The sequence below is a fragment of the Barbus barbus genome (assembly GCF_936440315.1).
Source record: "Barbus barbus genome assembly, chromosome: 25".
NCBI classification, from domain to species: domain Eukaryota; kingdom Metazoa; phylum Chordata; class Actinopteri; order Cypriniformes; family Cyprinidae; genus Barbus; species Barbus barbus.
The window spans coordinates 27,652,730-27,674,242 of NC_136753.1; the positions used below are offsets into that span (position 1 = coordinate 27,652,730).

At 34.6% G+C, this 21,513-nt stretch overlaps 1 protein-coding gene across 1 annotated transcript in view; it reads right to left on the reverse strand.

Moving 5' to 3' along the window:
* Window positions 1-21,513, reverse strand: part of LOC306844558 (voltage-dependent calcium channel subunit alpha-2/delta-2-like) — a 227,081-nt gene that overhangs the window by 79,240 nt on the left and 126,328 nt on the right. Inside the window, exon 5 of the mRNA XM_079376781.1 lies at window positions 8,603-8,647. Coding sequence (XP_079232907.1) covers window positions 8,603-8,647 — 45 coding nt within the window. The remainder of the gene's footprint in view (window positions 1-8,602; window positions 8,648-21,513) is intronic.

Here is a 21,513-nt window from a genome sequence, read left to right on the forward strand (position 1 = left end):
GTTGGCGATGGCTATCGCATTCTCATTGAAGTCCTTCAGGCGATTAACCCTGTCAATAAATCACCACAATGATTGCCGAACGACAGCCGCTCTACCCTCTACTTGAGCCCGCCACACAGGCAGCTAATTAGCATTTTAATGCATCTCGAATCAAAATTCGACTCAAAAAGTCTGGCTTTGATAGAACTTCAGGGAAAGTATCAAGCCAGCAAAAAATAAATAAAAAATGGCAGGGTCACTGGATTTTAACGGTTTGCATTTATTAAATACCCCATTCTTGTATGCTAAGCATAAGAATTAAGCCTATGCATGAACTGCATGATAACTACATTTAGTCAGAATGCTGTACTTCCATACTAGCTTTGCCCTATGTATATATTATGTACATTGCCGGACAGAAGTTACGAATAATTAGGATTTTTTTTTTTTATGATTTTGAAAGAAGTCTTTCTGCTCACCAAGCCTGCATTTATTTGATCGAAAACACAGTAAACATTGTAATATTGTAAAATATTATTATTGTCTAAAATCATTTTTTTTCTATTTGAATATATATTCAAATGTTATAATTCCTTTGATCAAAGCTGAATGCAGCATCATTACTCCAGTCTTCAGTCACATGATCCTTTAGAAATCATTCTAATATTCTAAAAAAAGAGGATATAACCAGTATCTCACAATGCAATGCACTCAACTTTATAATCGGTGTGACAAACAAACCTGAAATGATAATCATGATTCACATTCCTTTCATTATTTCAAGCACAAGACATTTTTTACACAAAATTGGATTAAACATGCAAAACAAGCCTGAATATGGCAATTTTTGTCATCTTTAATCTTCAGTCTGACCTTTTCTTCAATAATTGTCATTATTCAATCATTTTCCACTCACTGTGCTTCATAAATCTTTCTCTTTGTCTTTGATTCTTCATCTCACAATCAAACACCCTTGTCTTCATCGCAGGGTGAAGTGCGGTGTACAGTAATAGAGTGGCATGGGTTAATTGGGGTTGACGTAGTAAACACTGTTTGTTTTTTTTGTTTTCCTCAAAATTAAATTCAAGCCTCCTGCCAAGTGTGAGGGCTGATTTATGGCCTGCCTTTAATTGTCTATTAAAATGCAATTATAAACTGTTGTTGAGCCGAACATGGAGACGGTGGTTTTCCAATACCCTCAATGTGACATAAACACGCACGAGCACATATAGGATGCAAATAACCTCATGAAAATGGGAAAACCTGTGCGGACTTCTTTCAGTTTTCCTTGCAAATAATTTGAAATGATTTTACTCATGACTAGTTCATATCTAATGTTTTGGCTCCATACTTGATTCAGAGCATTAATAATCAGGAAATCTTAGTAGGTCATGATTAAAGCTAACCTGAAATAACAGGATTTAACACTGTTTTAACAATTTTGTATTATATTACTTGCTCACAACTGGATCCTCTGCAGTGAATGGGTGCCGTCAGAATGAGAGTCAAAACAGCTGATCAAAAAACATTACAATAATCCACAACACTGCAGTCCATCAATTAACATCTTGTGAAGTCAAAAGCTGCATGTTTGTGAGAAACAAATCCATCATTATAGCATTTTAAACTTCAAACAATTGCCTCAGGCTAAAATACATGTCCATAACCCATAATAACACTTCCTCCAGAGATATGCACAGATCAAGCACTGTTAACAAGTGAAAACAGTTCTAAACAAACAAATATATGATGGATTCTGACATAAGAGAACAACAAGGGATGGAACTTTCACCGGAGGAAGAGTTATTATGGATTATGGACTTTGTATTTTGGCCAGAAGCAATGTTTACAGATGAAATGCTTTAATATTGGATTTGTTTCTTATGCATGCAGCTTTTGACTTCTCAAGATGTTAACTGACGGACTGGAGTGGTGTGGATTGCTTTTGGATTATTTTGATGTTTTTATCAGCTGTTTGGACTCTCATTCTGACGGCACCCATTCACTGCAGAGGATCCATTGGTGAGCATTTCCATTCCTTTAAATACAGAAGCAGGGTTTATATTGCAATTCTAGGGTTAAGCTGTTTTTAAAAATAAAACACAAAATAGTATTCAATATGCAATGATAAATGTTGCAAACATTATTCTGCAAGACTGTTGTCATGATTTTGTATTAACCAAGGGTTAATCTAAAATGGATTTCACATTATCAGTTCAGTTTTGTGTAAATACGTCTTAACATTTGGCATTGGGATCAAACAATGAGTCAAGATGATGTTATAAATGGTGGCTGGTATTACTTATGGTTCTTTAGTCACACTGGAAATGGAAGGTCAAGTGGAGGACATTGCATTGTGAGATACAGTATTCAGCTCAGTGAGCTCAAGTTTTGCACTGCATATTCTGGCAAATGCAGAAGGTCATGTTGCTTTTCCATGCATAAACATTTTCGCATGGCATTCAACGTACATACTGCATACCGCAGAAATTGTAGTACGCTAAAGTCAACATGAAAATGACATTTGCAACACATTTTACTTCAGTAAGGTGACATTTCTGGCTGCAACAGTATATTGAATAGAATAGGAAAAAGCAAAAAAGAAAAGCTGCTTCAGAAGTTGCATTGCATTAACATAAAAACAAACAGTGAATTTTTTTAATGCACGGAAGAATTATTTATTTATGATTTATAAATATTTATTTATTATTATTTATAATAAACCTAGGAACGTTTTTAAAGGATGTACATAAAAGTTAATTTTGATCTGATGCATAAAATCACTCCAAACTCCTGCAGTCTGCTTGTTAAACTGAGATATTAAACTGAAGGAAAGCTATAAATGACCGCACCACCCTGATAACAAACACTTCTGCGCTTTTCAAGGCAACACATCACTGGCACACATAATTACACCCCATTTCTGCTCGTTTAGACACGTTTCAGGCAACTGATTTGGAAAAGTCGTCTTTGAGGGGATCTCAGCTCGGTGTCCTTTATTTGTTTATTCTTCCACCTGACTATCCTTCACTGGAGTGTTTTTAGCGTCAGTCGAGCCCAGTCATAATTACCCAAGACAGCTTCTAATTAGGAGCTCAAAATCCACACAGGACGGAGTGATTGGTTCATTTTCCCCGTCCATACACCACCTGTTTAACTCTATTCATTACCTCATTTGTTAATTTTATCACCCTGTTTTGAAGGTTTAATTAAAGGTTGAGAGGGCCAAAAATGACATTTAGAGGACTCTCTCAATAGCACCTTTATCTTTCAAGGGTTCATTTTAATCACAAACAAAATTACACGCCGCTTCCACTTTTGCCTTTTGAGAGTGTTAGTGTGCGTGTGTCACAGTCCAAATTTAGCAAAATAATAAACCTAATAATAACTTTTAGAAACAAAAATGGCATCCTCATATTTTCTAAACCCTGCACAAAGAGCAGATCTTCTTACTATTTAAATCTAGTTTGTGAAACAATATGCATACCGCAACATTAAATGTTTCAAACAGTAGCATGTTACACCTCACACGCTAGATTCAATTAAAATGTAATCTTTTATGGGGACCATTTTTTGAACACAGTTTTCTTAAGGCTTTTTTTTTCCAATTAGATTTTTTTCAAGCAGAATTAAGTCTTAATATTTTATACAGTTCACCCGAGTTTCTGCAGGGTTTTTTTTAAAGAAAATTTCAGGAATAAACTGAAAGGAACACAATACATCAACATGTTATCAAAACACAAATGTCTACGGAGCACAATGAGTTGTATTAGCAACACTTGAATGTTTAAAAATACAGCTTCCAACCAATTACTCCATGAATCATTTTACAAACAAATAGCTCAAGGTAGAGGTCTGCTGTCCCGCGGGAACCACGGGACCCGACCAGATTTCTCAGTAGCCCCTCACTGCAGAACAAAGATCCAGGGGGCGGGGTTGGATCCACATCCAGGGGGTGGAGATGGCAGGTTTAGGGGTGGAGATGGGTAGGTTTAGGGATGGGGATGGGTGGTTTTAGGGATGAGGGGGTGGAGACGGGTAGGTTTAGGTATATGTAAGGTGGGAGGAGTTGGATCTAGATCCAACCACACCCCCTGGATCTTGTGTTCTGTAGTGAGGACCATCTCAGATTTCTTGCGATGCAGGATTAAATTCCCGAATAAAACGCGGCAGCGGTTGGTAACTCTGGTGCAATTTGAACGGGAGCGGGCGGTCTAACAATATCCCGTTCCCGAAGTCCTTTCAGAACTGCATATCTGCGCTTTATTTAAGCACCGGTACAGCCTGCACTCGACTGATATGCACGCGCTGCACGCATGAAATGTTTTATTTGCGAGGTCTGTGCGCAGCATGTGCGCAACGATGCTCAGAGCAGGCTGTACCGGTGGTGAATATACGGCCCGCCGACAGAACAGGCAGGTTGTCGATGAGTGACAGAGCAGAATAAAGATGGAGCAAAGTGTGGATGCGCTTTCCTTGAAGAAAGTTCAACTCAGTTTTGTTTATATTTTTCTTAGCCTATAATTTTAAATGACAGTGTCGAATTTAGCCTATATATTTTTCTTCTGTGACACTTTTCCTAGGCTACTGTGTTTACAGCAATGTGTCAAACGAATTTAGTATTTTGACAAGACGAATAAAATTATAGTCTAATAGGCAATTTTTGTACAACCTATATTTTTTTCCCCCTCTGCAACATTTGTTCCTATTGTATTGTAAAAGTTAAACGAATTGTAGCCTGACAAGACTAATAAAAATAAGGAATACAATTTTTGTACATATTTATTTTCTCTGTGACACTTTTTTTTTCCTACTGTGTTGGCAGCAAAAAAAAGACGAATAACAAATACATAAATTCTATGCAGTCTACACTTTTATTTGTTAGCCACTCTCTCTTTCTTTCAGTAGAGGAAATTTAAATGTGTGATTCTGGAAACGAGATCTAAATTTAGAGGGAACGGTCAGGTCGGGAAGAAAATTATTCAACGCGGACAGCGGGTGAACTAAGATTGAATATATCGCGGGTGCAGGTGGGTGCGGGATATAACCTCACGGGAGCGGGACTTAAAAACGCAGACCTCTAGCTCAAGGCCTGAATTCCTCTGTTCCCAACCACCAGAATATGGAAATAACCCTAATTTCTACACTGAATGAGATCAGTGAACCAGGCCACTAGATAATGATTATCAATAATTAATCAAAACCACATAATCACAATTTTTATTGGTTTTTCTTCGCTGTAGCAAATGTGCTTTGCAAACACAGTTACAGCAGCCAAAAAATTTAAAAAGTCAAGGGCCAAGTGCCCAACTAAAGCAAACCCTGATCGCCATAAAGGTGAGGTCAAACGAAACGTTTTCAATAAAACATCTAATTCCCTGTTAATTCTCATAGAATTTCTGTAGATATATGACAGAAATAAAGTCAAATCGTAATGTGTGAAGCTGGTAATGCAGATTGTGGAGTTGTTTAATCAGATCTTGAGAGATTAAATGTTGTCTTTAATTTCATTTGATTTCATCTAAGGCTTGGCTGAAGTCAGTTGTAGTTCTCGTTTCTCTTTCGTTCAGTGATTCTGCTTGTTAACAGCAGCTGTTCATCTCTGAAGCACAATCATCACTTAATTAATCACAGAATTATCTATAAGGAGAGTAAATATTTAACTGAACTGTAAAACTCAAACATTTCTACTGTAATTTTACAGCATATATATATATATATATATATATATATATATATACACACAACAGTTTGCTGTATTTTTACAGTACAACTGTAATTATTGATTTACAGTACTTTTGTAAATTTACAGTCTTACTGGCAACCACAATTGCCATTAAGTTACTGTAAATTGTACAGTAATTTTTTTACAGTTTACTGTACCTGCAGACAGCGATATTCTTTCTCAGTATTTGGTCTTGTTTGCAAGTACAAATGTTTAAAGATTCTTAAATCAAGATACATATACTTGAGAAGCAAAATGAAGTGAAGAAGTCTTTTTTTATCAAAATGAAGTGAACTTATTAAAAAAAGAGCAAATATCTGCCACTGGACTCAGAAAAAGTTTTCATACTCCACTGACAGATATGTGTTTATGCTCAATTTTGTTAAAATTTGCAGAAAACAAGACGTCGTATCTTCATTTTGCATCTCGAATAAAAAAGTATCTTGAAATAAATATATTTTGAACTATTTAGAAAAAGACATTTGTACTGGTTAAAAAAAGACAACCACTAAGAAAGATATTTATTTTTTGCAGTACATGCAATATTTAACCCCACAACTTTATGAATTTAAGACTTAAGACCCTTTTAATGCCTTAATTTGTCGAATTAAGTCCTTTTAAAGACCTGCAGAAACCCCGATACTGCAAAAACAGCATGTATGGTATATGGCATCTTATGCTACACTAACTGTAATAGGCTAAAATCAAAACACTTATATTGTGTTAGAGAGACTATTTTAGCACTCGGAACACAAGAAACAAAACAGAAAACATCTATGCCGTATCTAAATGTGCATTCACTTTTTTTTGGCAAAATGTTTGCATTTTCCTGTTGTAAAGTATCTGAAGCACATCTCAAAAAAGTTTCCTGCGAGACATCAAGCCAAAGGTTTCCTCGGTAGGTGTGAGGAAGAGTCAACATCATTAGAACGGCCTGTGATGGAGATCTGCCTGCAGGACTGAAGATTACAACTTCTAGGGCAGGAAAAAGAGCAGATCTTTCCTGCTGTAGGCGGAGGAGAGCAAAGCTCCAAAGGGCATCGCATGGAAGAGGAGGAGAGTGGGAGGGAATGGAATGGCATCGTGCCACAGTTTGCCGAGCGAGACGACGGAGACCAAATGGATGGAGAAGACTGTGATGATAAAAAGAGAAACCTCAGCTTGGGCTGATGGACCTGATTTCCACTGCCAGCTCTCATCTGACTTTGTCGACTAAAACACTTCCTTCTTGGAACTGCAACTCCTCTGTTGGCATTTGTACTCATAGATATTCATAAATTAAGCTTTTATGTGCATCTGAATAGACACTGACACAATATCAATATATTGAAAATGTTAATACTTTTGCATATGTACAAATCACAGACAATCACAATAAAAATGAATTATTATAATTATTATTATACATGTAATAAAATTACAAAAAAATAAATAAATGAATAAATATATAGTTTTTGCCAATCTTATGATGGCTGGACAAAATGTAATGAATAATAATAATCTTTGTCAATCCAACAATTTGACAAAATGTAATGACAAATTTATTCATTATTGAAGTTACTAAAAGTAACGAATCCTGGCAGCCGTTAGAAATCACCCAGAAACTATTATATTGATATATAAGTAATTAAACATTTAATTCATCTCATGAATTACAAATTCAATATTCTGTAAAATATTTTTGCGTCTCTGAAGTTGCACAATACATACATAATGGCATGAACACGGTAGAAGCTGCACTGCTATTGTCTGGAGTGTTTCTGGAGATGTGCAGGTGTGCGTCTGCAGTCGCCTGTATGAAGGAATCGAGCTCAGCACACTTTCTGACCCGCGTTTCTCAGGCCGGCAGGGGTCACGAGGGTGTCGGTGGGCCGCCGTCCCCTTGGCCCTTTTAATGATGAGCGATGTCCTCCAATTAGAGACGTTGACAGCCCCTAAAGCGGCCAATCATTAATCACACGCCTGCCGCGCTTCTACCGCACAAAATCACTCTCTGATTTATGACTTCTCGTGCTCTACTGTTCCTCCTCTCTCTCATTGTACCTCCATTCCTCCTCTACTCATCCGGCCTGATATAACCGCGTCCTTCTGCACGCTGTGAAATCAATCAGCCGCAGTGACCTTTCACTTATACAATCCAAAGGTTGTTATTGAGTATATGATACATAAAAATACGGTGACGTGTCGCAGAGCAGAATTTACTCAAAGGTTGCTCTTTCATAACTCAGAACACTTAAGAATCAACTTTGTCTCGTAGTTCTCCTAAAATCATTGATGTTTCTTTTACAATTCATTGATGAGCTTTAAAATGACACAATGACTTATGTAAGGAAACTAAACTAGCCTATTGTTAAATATGAAATAAAAACACTTATACATTTATATAACACTATATATATATATATATATTAATAATAATAAATTCTAACAATAAACAAACAAACAAGAGATTAAGTCAAAATACTTCCTTAGTAAATTAATATACCATAATATATTATATAATACTTGTATAACTAGTATTATTTCTTTTATATAATAGTTTTTGATTACTTTTCATGTAATAATAATACATAAAATTAAATGACATAATACATTATAAATAAAAACAAACAAATAAATACAATATTATATAAAATATAATGTTAATCAATACTGAACACACATAACTTTTGAAATAATAATAGATTAAGCCTAAATATACCGTATGTTACATGGTATTTGTGGCCTAACTCTTAATTTCTTCTTAAAGATCAGAGGAAAAACACTAATAAGATTTGGGCAAAACCTCTAAAGCTATTAAATACAAAACAGACAAGGAACTACTCCAGATCACAGCACACAAAATGCAGAGTTTTCATTTGAAAGAGCACAGAACAAATACAAATATCTGTCACTTACAACATCTGAGTCAGATTTGGAGTCGTAGTACTGGATGTCATTTTCCTAAAATAAAACAAAACACAAATATTAGTGATGTAAACATTTATGTAAAAATTATTGCCTTGAGCGCCAACTTTCCAGCTCATGTCATTTTGATTTACCTGCCTTCTGCATTATAGTTTTCATGTGAGACCAAAAAAAAAACCTTATTAGCTCATTAGTTTCCCAAGAAAATAAAGCAATAATGAAATTATAGGCCTGTCCTGAGGGCGCTGTCGTGAGACGGTAATTGTCATTTGTTTTGATGCTGTCTGTTGTGCTTTTGTATTCACTGTCGCATGCACATCGTCTTTTTTGTTTGTTGAATTAGGGATTTGCTGCTGAATTAGACATCTGCTCACAAACCAGAAAGACTGAGCCTTCTTTTAAAATAATAACTCAATGACACATGACACGAAGCCTCCCCTGCCATTAGTTTTGACCTGATGATCTTTAGAATCTTCTGATTCAATGTTTATATACTCATCATTATTTCATCAAAACTTACAGGATCACTCACTCACCCCAACATCACTCCATCTTACCTTAATCATTTATATAGATGACAAGAGTCATCTGACAAGTGTGAAAGCAGCCTATACTCACAATTCATTCATTAATCAAAGTGAACGCTACATTTGTCAATATACATATCATAAATACTGAGACACTGCATTTGCATTTAGAATTAAAGAAACAGGAGTAAATAATAATAATAATATACAAATAATATGCATACTATTAAAATATAAATATAAAAATAATACTGTTAATCAATATTAACCATACATAACTTTTGAAATAATATAAAGCTAATATAGTAGGTGATGGAAAAATGTGTACTATAAAAATGGAAGCAGGACTAATGATAAAAATATGTACATCCATTTATAAGTACATAAAGACAAAATTATCACAAATATAATGTTACATATTAATTAATATTGAACATACATCATTTTTATTAAATTAGAGCAAACATAATTTATTGCACCTCAGTAGCAGAGTTGCATAATTTTTTATAATTTATTTTAATAGAACAGAAAAGAAAGTTTTTTACACCACTTCAATGGATCTATGTTGGTATTTAATGTCAAATATATTTCACATTAAATACTGACATATCTTCTCTCAAAAACCTTTCTGTGAAGTCTTGGCTGCGTATATTAAACCTCTTGTCTAATAATATTGGAAGTGTGCTTGAAATTCTTCCAAAAAATAAGAAAAGCATCCATGAGGGAGCAAGCTGAAATAGACCAAATGATGTTCCCAGACATAATTTGACATATTTGAGAGTAGAGAGGCATCCAGGGGTTGTGTAAAAGCTGTGATCTGAATGGATAGATGTGATGTGCTGTGCTGCTGTAGTGTAGGACTGCTCATGTGCCCTGATGCCAGCTGATAGACAGTGGTGGGACGTCTCACGGGGGTCTGTGTCAGACCTGCTCGCTCTCTCGCCTTCACTCAGGGGCAGTGCCGTATTAAGCCTTTGCGGGGCTCTGGGCTAACGCAGTTGCGGGGCCCCCCCATACTCCCCACCACCCCCTGCCGGTTATAGGCTATTCAATGAACAAACAACATAAAAAGACGCGCACTTTCTGAAATAAACTCGCACTTATTGAAATAAAAATAAACCAACACAATGCGCATGTCATACTCCCATAGTAGGCTAAAAACAATTTACATAAATTAAACAATATTATCAAGTAATAATCTTACAAATCAGAAACAGCCCAGCAAATAAAATTAATTCAATATCACTCACGACTAAAAGGGCTTCTTTCTGCTCTCCTTCAAAGAGAATTCCTCATCCGTCATACAAAAAATGCCATGTACGTTACACAAACCACTGGCCTGAGTAAATTTTACCACTATGGAATTGTGGCTGCACATAGGTGTAATAATTTAGGAGGTGGATATAATGTGAAATTATATAAATACAATATATGGAGTATTTATGCTGAAAATTCAGCTTTGCATCACAGGAATAAATTACAATTTAAAATATACCACAATAGAAAACAGTTATGTTAAATTGCAATAATATTTCTCAACATTACTGATTTTACTGTATTTTTGATCAAATAAATGCAAAAATTCCAGTTCTCCCAAACGTTTGACCAGTAGTCTAGCATTTATATTTAATAATAGCTAAACTTGACTTTCTATTTCCAAAGTGACAAATGAGTCCAAAATATATCAGTAGTAATTTTGATCACCTCCTTGACTCATTTTGATTGAATTGACAAAAGTTTAAATTAAAAATGCTAGTAACTGTAGTTATTGTCAAGATAACTGGATGCCACTTACGGACTTACATGATGCAACATAATGAGACAGTAGCATACTACTGTTTGATACGTTTAGAAACATACTGCATCATGCATACAGCAGAGTACACTGTATAATGCATGGTGTACATATGCAAAATATGTTGTTGTTTATACATATGCATGAACAGTTCATTGCAGTCATTTTACATCAATGCATTTTTTAAAATTGGCTTAATATCGTTTGTTAGTGCAGTTAATGTGAAGGAAAAAAAGAAGGGTAACACTTTATTTTGATAGTCCACTTTAGACATTCTACTAAAAGTAAGTAACTTTGCAACTACATGTGGAAAAGCACATGTATACTACGGAAACGGAATGAGTAGTATGCTAGTGCTAGTATGTGATTCCAAAATAGCCTGGTTCTCTCTGGTTCTCTGTCCATGCCAGTTCTATTCCTGTCTCTCTCTACAGTGCCAATCCAAACAAACCAGACGCCAACACCACAGTGACAACAACAGTGCCTGAGCTGGTCACAAGGCAGCGGTCGAAAACGCTGACAAATCTACACAACCCTGCAACACACACACACAGCACCGGCTCACAGCAGCGTCTCCCAGGACTCTGTCAAGAGATCAACAGATAGAGACAGAAATAGAGCGAGAGAAAGTTCCATTCCTTCAAATCAGAAAGCCAGTCAGTCGTGAGCGATGACCTCCCCGCCCTCTCCTCTCCAAACCTCTCTTTCGGCCCCTCTGGGTCTCTCAGGACGGGACGCGGGGAGGGGAGGGGAGGGGAGAGGAGAGGAGAGGGGAAGTGGAGGGGAGGAAGCGGCATTAGACTATTAATAGAAGTTCTCTGCAGAAACAATCCCTCTGGCGGAGTGTGGGTGTCTCTAGTGAGCCAGTGGGCTGCAGTGTGTGTGTATGTGTGTATGTGTGTGTGAGAAAGAACTGTAAACGTGAACTGTGATTTTACAGTCGTGCAGCAGCTCAGCACAATCGGTCTGTCCTCACACACCTGTGCTCAACACACTAACACACCTGTCACTAACACTAACAATGGACTACAGATACTTGGCATAATGTTAAAGGCTCTCATACTATTTGCAAAAACAGGTATGAGAGTATTATCATGTACTTTGCACACTGCTATACTGTACCATAGTATGCGAGTATGTTAATCCATCATAGGTATACCATTGTATTTAGTTCAGGGTCTTTAACATTATCTAAAACTAAAAATAAACCTCGGGGCTCTAGACTCATTCTTCCCACTGGTCGCACTTTTGCGACTAACTTTCTCAGTTGGTCGCACGAGCACATAATTTGGTTGCAAATTTTTTTGTTGTTGATACATTTGATTAATCATTGCATGCTGATGAACTTTCATCATAGTTTATAGTTATATGGTAACGAAAGTCTTCAACATTCAACCCGTTCTTTTTCATCAGTATTATTTGTGATTTAAATTTTGTGAATGTGATATTCTGTAGTTTTGTCTCATATTCATCTTTTAATAATATTTGTAAATGTCTTGACTCAACAGCCAACAGAGCAATTTTGTTTTTACCGTTCCAATACTTTTGGAGGGCACTGTATTAAATCCAATTATATTATATTAATTGTTTTTTTAAATATAATATTATACTACTAAATTATAATGCAGACCGAACAGAAACAGGTTGATCATAATATTTTTATTGTATATTTTAACATTTAATTAATACGTATAACATTCAAATGTATTATATTCATTATTTTCTACAATATAGAAAGATTATAATATTAAAGTATAATACAGACCGAAACGGACTGGTTATAGCATTCCCTCAATATCCCACCCGATATCGATTCCATCCTGAAATGGTTCATTGTGTGTGATTTGATTCTACATTAGATATTCTAATCAATTCCAAAAATAAGTGACAAAAATGACAGAGCAGAATATAAATTAGGAATCACTCCTCTAAGCGAGTACAGTAAGTGTTCCTGGGATCCTCGAGTCCATCGTGTCCCTCGGGCTGTTCTGACCAGTCTGTTTCTCATCTGCACCATTTCCACTCCCTCCATCTCTTCACAATAAACACACATTCATACAGAGGCCTGTTTATAGCTTTCTGGCATATAACAAGAAAAATTAAATAAAATTTTCATTTAGCAGAGTATTAAATGAAAGACTACAAGGATGGATGATGTTAGTTTAGAAAATACCACAAAACAATTCCAATGTGCTACAGCCAACAGAAATGCAAATGGTTTGAATAAGCCTCCATTTTACTAATTTACATTGAGTGTATAAAATAAAATTGTGACAAAACGCTCAAGAATTGTGTTGCATTTACTCATTTTAATTAACTAGACCGAACAAGCATCAAACCCATTACTCAGTGTGTGCATTTGTCCTGTGAAAGCGCTTGCAGCTTGGCTGCGTGCAAGTCAAATGTAGTAAAATTACAAAAAATTAAAAAAACAAAAACAAATGAAATATCAACAGTTTCCATTCAGCGCTCCTCGGTCTGCGATTACAGGCATGCTGCTGGCGGTCAGCTTCTGTTGCTATAGAAACAAGCATCTTTGTTCCATATCCATAATAATGCTGATTTGTCCTTTCATTTCACCGTGTTTCACCTTCTTGTCGTTTCTCTCGCTTTCCGATTCGACAGGTGGGTCATACAGATGTAAAAATTCTGTCATCATCTCATATTGTTCCTGTCAAAAACCCAGCTTTTTTCCCCTTTAATTTTTTGGTTAAAGGAGACTAAAGGTCCAACATTTAGAAATGCCACCTCAGTGTAAAAGCAGAGCAGCCTGGACTTTCTGTTTTCCTCAGAAGAAAGAAAATCATACAGGTCTGCAAAAACATCAGGGAGAGCAAATAATGACAGAAATTACTTTCATAATTAGTTAATAATTGCTTGTTTCATGCTTGAGTGGTATAGCTGTAATGGATGACCAGTGTAGAATACTACTCAGACTAATTCTGCATTATGCAGTCAAACTGACTTAATACAATCACTAAAATTGGTAGGATACAACTAGAGCACATGGAAGACTGTATACAATGATGCAATGCATTTGTTTTAATGTTCTTATTCTTAAGTCAGTATTTAATAAGATTTAAGTGAATAAGTGACATTTTGCTTTTTTTATTTTTACAAAAAAAAGTAAATAGATTGAAATAATATGTAAAATATATTGCTGTATTAAAAAAAACATGCTATATAATATAATTATTTCATCAGACTTTGACAAGTTTGAAGAGTTTAAAGAGTTCATTTTAAAAGTAAAAAGAAATTATGTAAACATATATTTAAAATAAGATACATATTTTGCTGAATTTAAAAAAATATGCTATTTGTAGAAATGTCTAATATTCATTAGCAAAAAAACATAAAAGAAATTGTAAATAGATTTAAAATAAGATGTAAAATATCCTGCTGAATTAAAAAATATCCATGCTATTCTCTGAAATTATTAATGTAATTATTTGATCTAAGTCTGATCAAACTTTGAAGAGTTGACATTGTACATGAAAAAAACTTGAGATGCATTTAAAAATAATGTAAAATATCCTGCTGAATTAAAAAAATGTCTAATATAATTATTTAAACAGTCTACAGTGTTAAGACACGTAAATTGATGAAATAAAAATATGTAGATACATGTAAAATATCATAAAATATGCTGACATTCTACTTTTAAAAACCTAGCAGACAGTATGCAGTATATTCTGCACACTATGCAGAAAACAGTATTGCAAACGTTGCCATAATGATCTGACACCTGCAACAAACCACAGATTACAAGCTGCTATTTATCAATTAATACCTACTCAGTATCAATTAATACACACGGACTCAAACGAACACATCTTTCATCTTTCAAAGGCTCTTTTGAATACAGCTCAAGTCATTTCATCATCTCCATCCACATACATTCACAACAGCCTTTCATGACAGCCTCAGACACTTTGACATTTAAATTACAAACGATCTCCGTGTTATCCATGGAGACAGCTTAGAACGGAGCCCGTATCTCCTCCAGACACACACTAATTAGTTTATAATTACAGTACACACACACACACACACAGACGCCGAACCCCCCAATCTGATCTTTAAAACACACACTGCACAGTACGCAACCCATTTATTTAAGGAATCTGATGGATTTCCGAGTGAAACGGGATATTCACCTAGAGTATGAGTGGGAAATGGGCGGGATTTGATTTCGTCCAACAAACATTGATTAGATTTCAATCAGGGAGCAAAACATTCAGAAGCGGAGCAAGAAATATTATCAAATTATTATTGCCTTCTGGGTGGTGTGAAATGCACCAATAGCTGTAAAACTTCAAAATCAATCACAACCTGAAAAGTGTCTACCTGGGTTGTTATTGGTAACAAAGTAATAAACTGTTAAACAAAGCTGAAAATAGTAAAGAGGTGCATTCAAATGATTAACAAATACAGTGAGAGTTGGCTGGTTAAAAATAAGAGACATTTGTGATGTCATCTGAAAAGTAAAGTCATTTCAGAGGCGGAGCAAGTTTCATTCATGAAAAATAACGAATAATGTAAATAATAAGAATATACAATGACTACAAATGTTGGACAAAAGTAAAACGGGTAAATTATTATTTCAAACTGGGATCAAAAGTTTCAGAGGTGATATACAAACAAACTGCCATTTTCATAACAACAACAATAATAATAATTACAATAAGTAATTTTGTATTAATAATATAAAATGTACAGTAAATATTAATAGTTTAAAATAAATATGATTATAAATATTTAAAATGTAAAATGTATATTTATAGAATAATAATAATTATATATATATATATATATATATATATATATATATATATATATATATATATATATATATCAAATTACATTTACAAAAGTGATTTTCTATACATAGAAAGCATATTAAATGGAAGTAAAGTGTCTCTTTTGATGTTTCAAATAACTTTTATGAAAATAAAATTTCAAAATATGGGTGAAATAATGTTCCATCGTCATTCAGCATAAGTGATAAATTAATGTAAAAAAAAACATTTGTACTTGTATATAAAAGAAAGAGTAAAAGAAAAAGTGAAATATAAATATAAAATATAAAAGGAAAGCGATCATATACTGAATTTTATTTTAAATGATTACAAACTTCTTGCTGACAAATGAGTAAAACAGTGGATTGAGGAATAGTAGCAATGGAATGGAATGGAATTTGTTTACAATAAAGAAAGTAAACAGGGTGGATTCTGATTTGACACCGGGAAGCGACTGATCTTGGTGATTGTATAAAGTTTAAAGTGGCTGACGGATGATCTGCAGCGGAGGAGCGGAGAAGAATTACTGCCACATTCCTGTCAGAAAAACTTCAATAGTGCTCGTGTTTAAAGTTTAATGTGCAGTTGTTTTCTGTTTCCTGAATATATCAATACGTTCCATGCTTTATTCTGGCTGACACACGACTCGTCTATAGATTGTAGTGGTGGGCGTTTGAAAGAAACACAAAGTGTCAGGAAGGCAGAGAAACGGTAAGATCTGCTCACTCACACAGCAGATGATCCTTGTTGGTTTTGCACTCAGAGAGCCTGACTTTACATCAAAACCCATTACATTTACTCATTACACACAGCACAGCTAAGATGGAGAGAGAGATGTGTCTGTACTGAATCCAGTGAGAAAGAGGCCTGATTTAACTCTTCAACGCTCATCTCAGCGTTTCATCTCATGCATATCGCAAACCAAACCGGAAAGCTATGGCTGAAATCACTAGTAAATATTTGTATTTTTACATTTGATTTTATTTTAGTCAGTGTTGGTTTTATTTCAAGTAATTATTCATATATTTATAACTGTAATATCCCTAGCACTTCTGAAAATCACTAGATTTGGTAAAGTTTACCAAGTTAGCACCTTCAGAACCACAGAAGAGTTTCAACTGAGGCATTAAGCAGTAAGTAAACTAGTTATCAATACTCTGCTTGGTTTTCCAGGTTAAGTCAGTATAATTATGTGAAATAATCAGTATTTATTACACATACTGTCCAGGATGCCTGTTTAGAAATCATTTTTAATGGATTCGTTTTGCAATTCCATTTCTTCACATTAAGTGACAAATAAATTAAAACTTTATACACAATAAGACAAGCATTCACAGTCCATTTAAACATCTATAATTTGAGGTATTTCTAAATAATTGAGTGGGAAATAAAGCAATTGACTGGAACATGAAACGTTATTGGTTAATATTATTTTCTCTTACCAAAACATCAGTAGGAAGTAAAGAGACTGAGAATAATAATTTGATAAAGGAGCAATAAAACAAGCTTTTTTTCTTTAACGTAACATACACCTATGAATTGTGCACAACACAACTAGACTCTAGAAAACTACATTTGTTAAGAAAATAAATATGATCAATTTGAGTTTGACATCAAATGCAGATGTGTGTGAGGGGCCTAAGGGTCTGGCTCGCTATTAGCATACGGCCCCAATCCCATGGCTTTTAAACAATTACTGAGTGTTTGAGCAGTGCACAGATGTTCATTTTATTGGCAATAGACAAATAACATGTAGATAAAACAGCTAAAATAAGGAGCACAAATTTGGATGCAGTCAATGGCAATTGCCATGCGTAACGCATCAGTGTGCTGGTGAAGATCAGTGCAATGGTGCAATTCAAATTGGGTTATTTTGATTAGAGACAAAATTACAAAAAAATACTAGCTAACTAACACAATAAAAACATGATTGTAACGGTTGTTGTTGTAGAGGTAGGCGCACGAACAAGGAGTAGATGACAGGCGTTTTAATAGGCATCAACACACTATACCATTATAAACATTCAACCAAGGCAGAACTGAGGACTTATAAAGGGACTGGAACAAAGGAACAAACGAGATGATTAATACAAAACAGGTGAATGGAATAAACCATGATTAACTAATGACAGGAAACCGGAACAAAACCAAATATGGGCAAACAGGAACTAGACAGAAATCAACACGTGACAATGATAGCATAATAAAAAGCATGATTTTTTAAAAAACAAACAAAGAGTTCTTCATATATGTGTGTGTGTATATAGATTATATATGTATGTATGTAATATATATATTTTTTACTAATTTACTTTTACATACACTTGCATGAAAGGCACTAGATTTTATTATTATGAAAATATTAGGTGTGCTGTAAAATGGCATTATAATGAGTGTCAAATGCTGTATCGCTGTGTCATTCTTCATTTAAAACCGTATTATTTAAAATCCCTATCCTTTTATGGATCTCTCCACCTTTCTCTTTCATAACCTGTTTTTCTTACACCTTATTTCCTTCTAATTTCTCTCCTTTTGTGGCTTTTCTATTGCCTGTCAGATCGTTGGAGCTGCAGGCAGCACAATCGCTCTGTGAATATTCCAATCCTCCGATAAGGCGAGGGAATGCTGTCCTGTTGCACTGTGGGTAATTCGGTTGTCTATTGTTCTGTGAAAGGGCTCCATTGAGGAGTCTGTGTCTAGCAGCAGATAAAATCGTAACAAGGCGTGGACACACTGCCTGATAACAGCACGATTCACAGCAACACACACACACACACACACAACAAGCTTAAACTGATCTGGATAAGAGTGTTTTAACGAACAAAGACCAATATCAAAAGTCAAAAGAGCCCACCCACCAGCATCTATGATATTCTGTTCTCCAGATACAGAGCAAGTCCTTCCTTGTGGGATTTTTCACTAGTTCAATGTCTTCCAGGCAGAAGTCACAGGTATGTTTGCATATAACACATTTTGAGAAATAATTTGTGTAAACAGAACAATAATTAGGGTTATGGGTTTGTTCAAATCACTAACTCTAAATATGGTTCACAGCATTAATACTCATTAATCATAACAACTTGGTTCAATTTTTCAGGAAATTCCATCCAAAAATGTTTATTTACTAAATAATCGTACTAATAGCAGAGAACAACTATCTTATTAATAACAAATATGCCAAAACAGTTACCAGTCAATTTACTTTGAATGTAGAAAAAAAAAAAACAGATACAAAATAAATTAATTTTAAATTAAATATCTTAAAGGGGTCATATGATGCGATTTCAAGTTTTCCTTTCTCTTTGGAGTGATACAAGCTGTTTGTGCATAGATAAGATCCCTGAAGTCTCAAAACAGGAGATATTCTTTATAGTGCTGTCAAAAGTACCGACCGCGATACCATTCGGTACTGAAATTTTAAAAACGTCCATTTCCTGCTAAGATTTGAGCGCTGTTGACCAGATTCTTAAACAGCGCTGATTGGTCATTGTTCACGCACTCAATAGAGACATCTGTGATTGGCTTCGATGATCGATGAAGCGCTCTGTGAAGAGCGTGAAGCGACTCTGTTCCCCTCTCAGGCTTGAACTGATGGTAAAACTAACTACATTATTAACTGGTTTTACTTTCATTTTGAAAGCTGAAGCTCACGATTATGGAAAGGGGCGTTACATTTCCGACGCAGCTTGTGGTGTTCGGCCAATCACAATGCACTGTGTCAGCTGGCCAATCAGAGCAGACTGAGCTTGTCGGAAGGAGGGACTTTGTAGAAAACGAAGCGTTTGAGAGAGGCGGGGCATAGAGGAACTACAATAATGTACAGTTTTTGAAAAATAATGTGTTTTTTGAACATTAAAGCATGTAAACATATTCTGTTACACCAAATGCACAAAACAATGATCATTAAAAAAGCATCATATGACCCCTTTAAATATTGACCAGTTTCAAAAATACATCTAATAAAGCCAATCTCAGTCATTAACTTAATGATATCAGAATCAATTATAAAAAAAACTTTAAAAAGTACACAATGAATAGTAACAATTATTATTATTATTTTATTTTTTGTTTTTAATTTCTTATTATTAATTATAAAACAAAGACATTTTGGTAAATGTAACATTTCAACAAACAATTTAAAAAATGTTTAAAAAAAGTAGTTTGAGGGAAGCAGTAAAAAAGTAAAAGAATGTAATAATGAATTCAATTAATAGTTTTTTGATGCCATCTTTAACAATCATCAATAATAAACAGATCACAACAGCTTTAAGAGCACTGACGCATTTCACACTAAATGCATCTTCCCTCACTATTTTAGCACATCTTGTCCTAACATTTGTTTATTTTTCCCCTCTTTCTATCCTTATTTAAAAATGCTTTTAAATGAGCGCTTTTCCAGGAGAGAGCCAAATAGCCCTGGCCCTCTTCAGAGCCGTCCTGAGAGCGGCCAATCAACAATCAGCCGCTGCCGTCATAACCCTGTTATTTGCGACCCCGTAATCATTTCTATCAAAACTCAGCGATGTCCATAAAATCTGCAGACAACATCCAAATCATAGGCAACCTTTTAGAGAGGATACACATCGAGTCAAGGACACAGAGAGAGAGAGAGAAATATATGGATGCATGTCAGTCCAGATGCACTATAGGCTCATTTAATACACATACGCATCGACCAGAACAACACATATCCACATCATCCACACACACACACACTGTAATCACCATGCAAATGGCTGTTACTATTTCCCAGGGATATCATTTACAATTGAAAAGTGTGAATGTGCTCAAAACGTCCAGCAATATTGAAGGGGCGAAACATATTTATAAATACGACAGCCACTTAAATGGTTGTCAAAACAGGTTTTCCCTTGAATACTGTCTGTTTTTACACTCTCTACCAGCAAGAGCCAAAGAAAACCAAATATTTTGCAAATTATATAAAATAAAAAAAACACCATGAAGATGAAAAAAGGAATGGCACATAAAGTATGTTATTTCGGTTTTTATATATTTTAGTTGTGTTGTAAATAAAATTGTACTCATAAATACAAAAATGAAAAAGGTTTTACATTTTTACATAAAAATATTTAAATTTTTATTTTATTTTGGATTTTAACATATCTCACACAATTACTCAGAGGAGATAGTAAGTTATTAAGAAATAATACAATTCTATAGAAATTTAAGACAAATTTATAGTTTCATCAAAAATGATCAAATTAAACAAGAAACAATACATATAAAAAATAAATATATTAAAAAGAGAGAGAAAAGAATTAAAGTTTAAAACTATTATTTAGTAAAGAATAAATGTTCAAAACATCATGGTTGCACCATACTTTTTTGTACAGCAAGCATTTATTTTTAATACAGATCAATGGGATTTATCAGCTGAAGCACAAATAGTTACGGTTACCGCTTTATATAAAAAAAGTTTAAGCAATGGTAGTTTTAAATGATGCCTTCTTAGCAAACATCACTGTAAAAAGAATTTTGGGAATTAAAAAAAAAACATCTTGCAGCAAAAATCACTTTCTAAAACCACACAAAACATCCATAAAGATTCAGACACCTGAGACTATAAAATAAGCAATGACAGATAAATGATGTTTCATTATAAGTAATTTCAGTTTAGTTTTTAGTGTGGCACAGAAGCAAGCATGATTTTTGTGTTATTTGCCTCAGCATGAACAACGCCGGATGATAAACAAAAGAAAAAAGCTCAAGCTGCATGAAAAACAGGTCCCAATTCTTAATTTTTCCACCTGATAAACAATG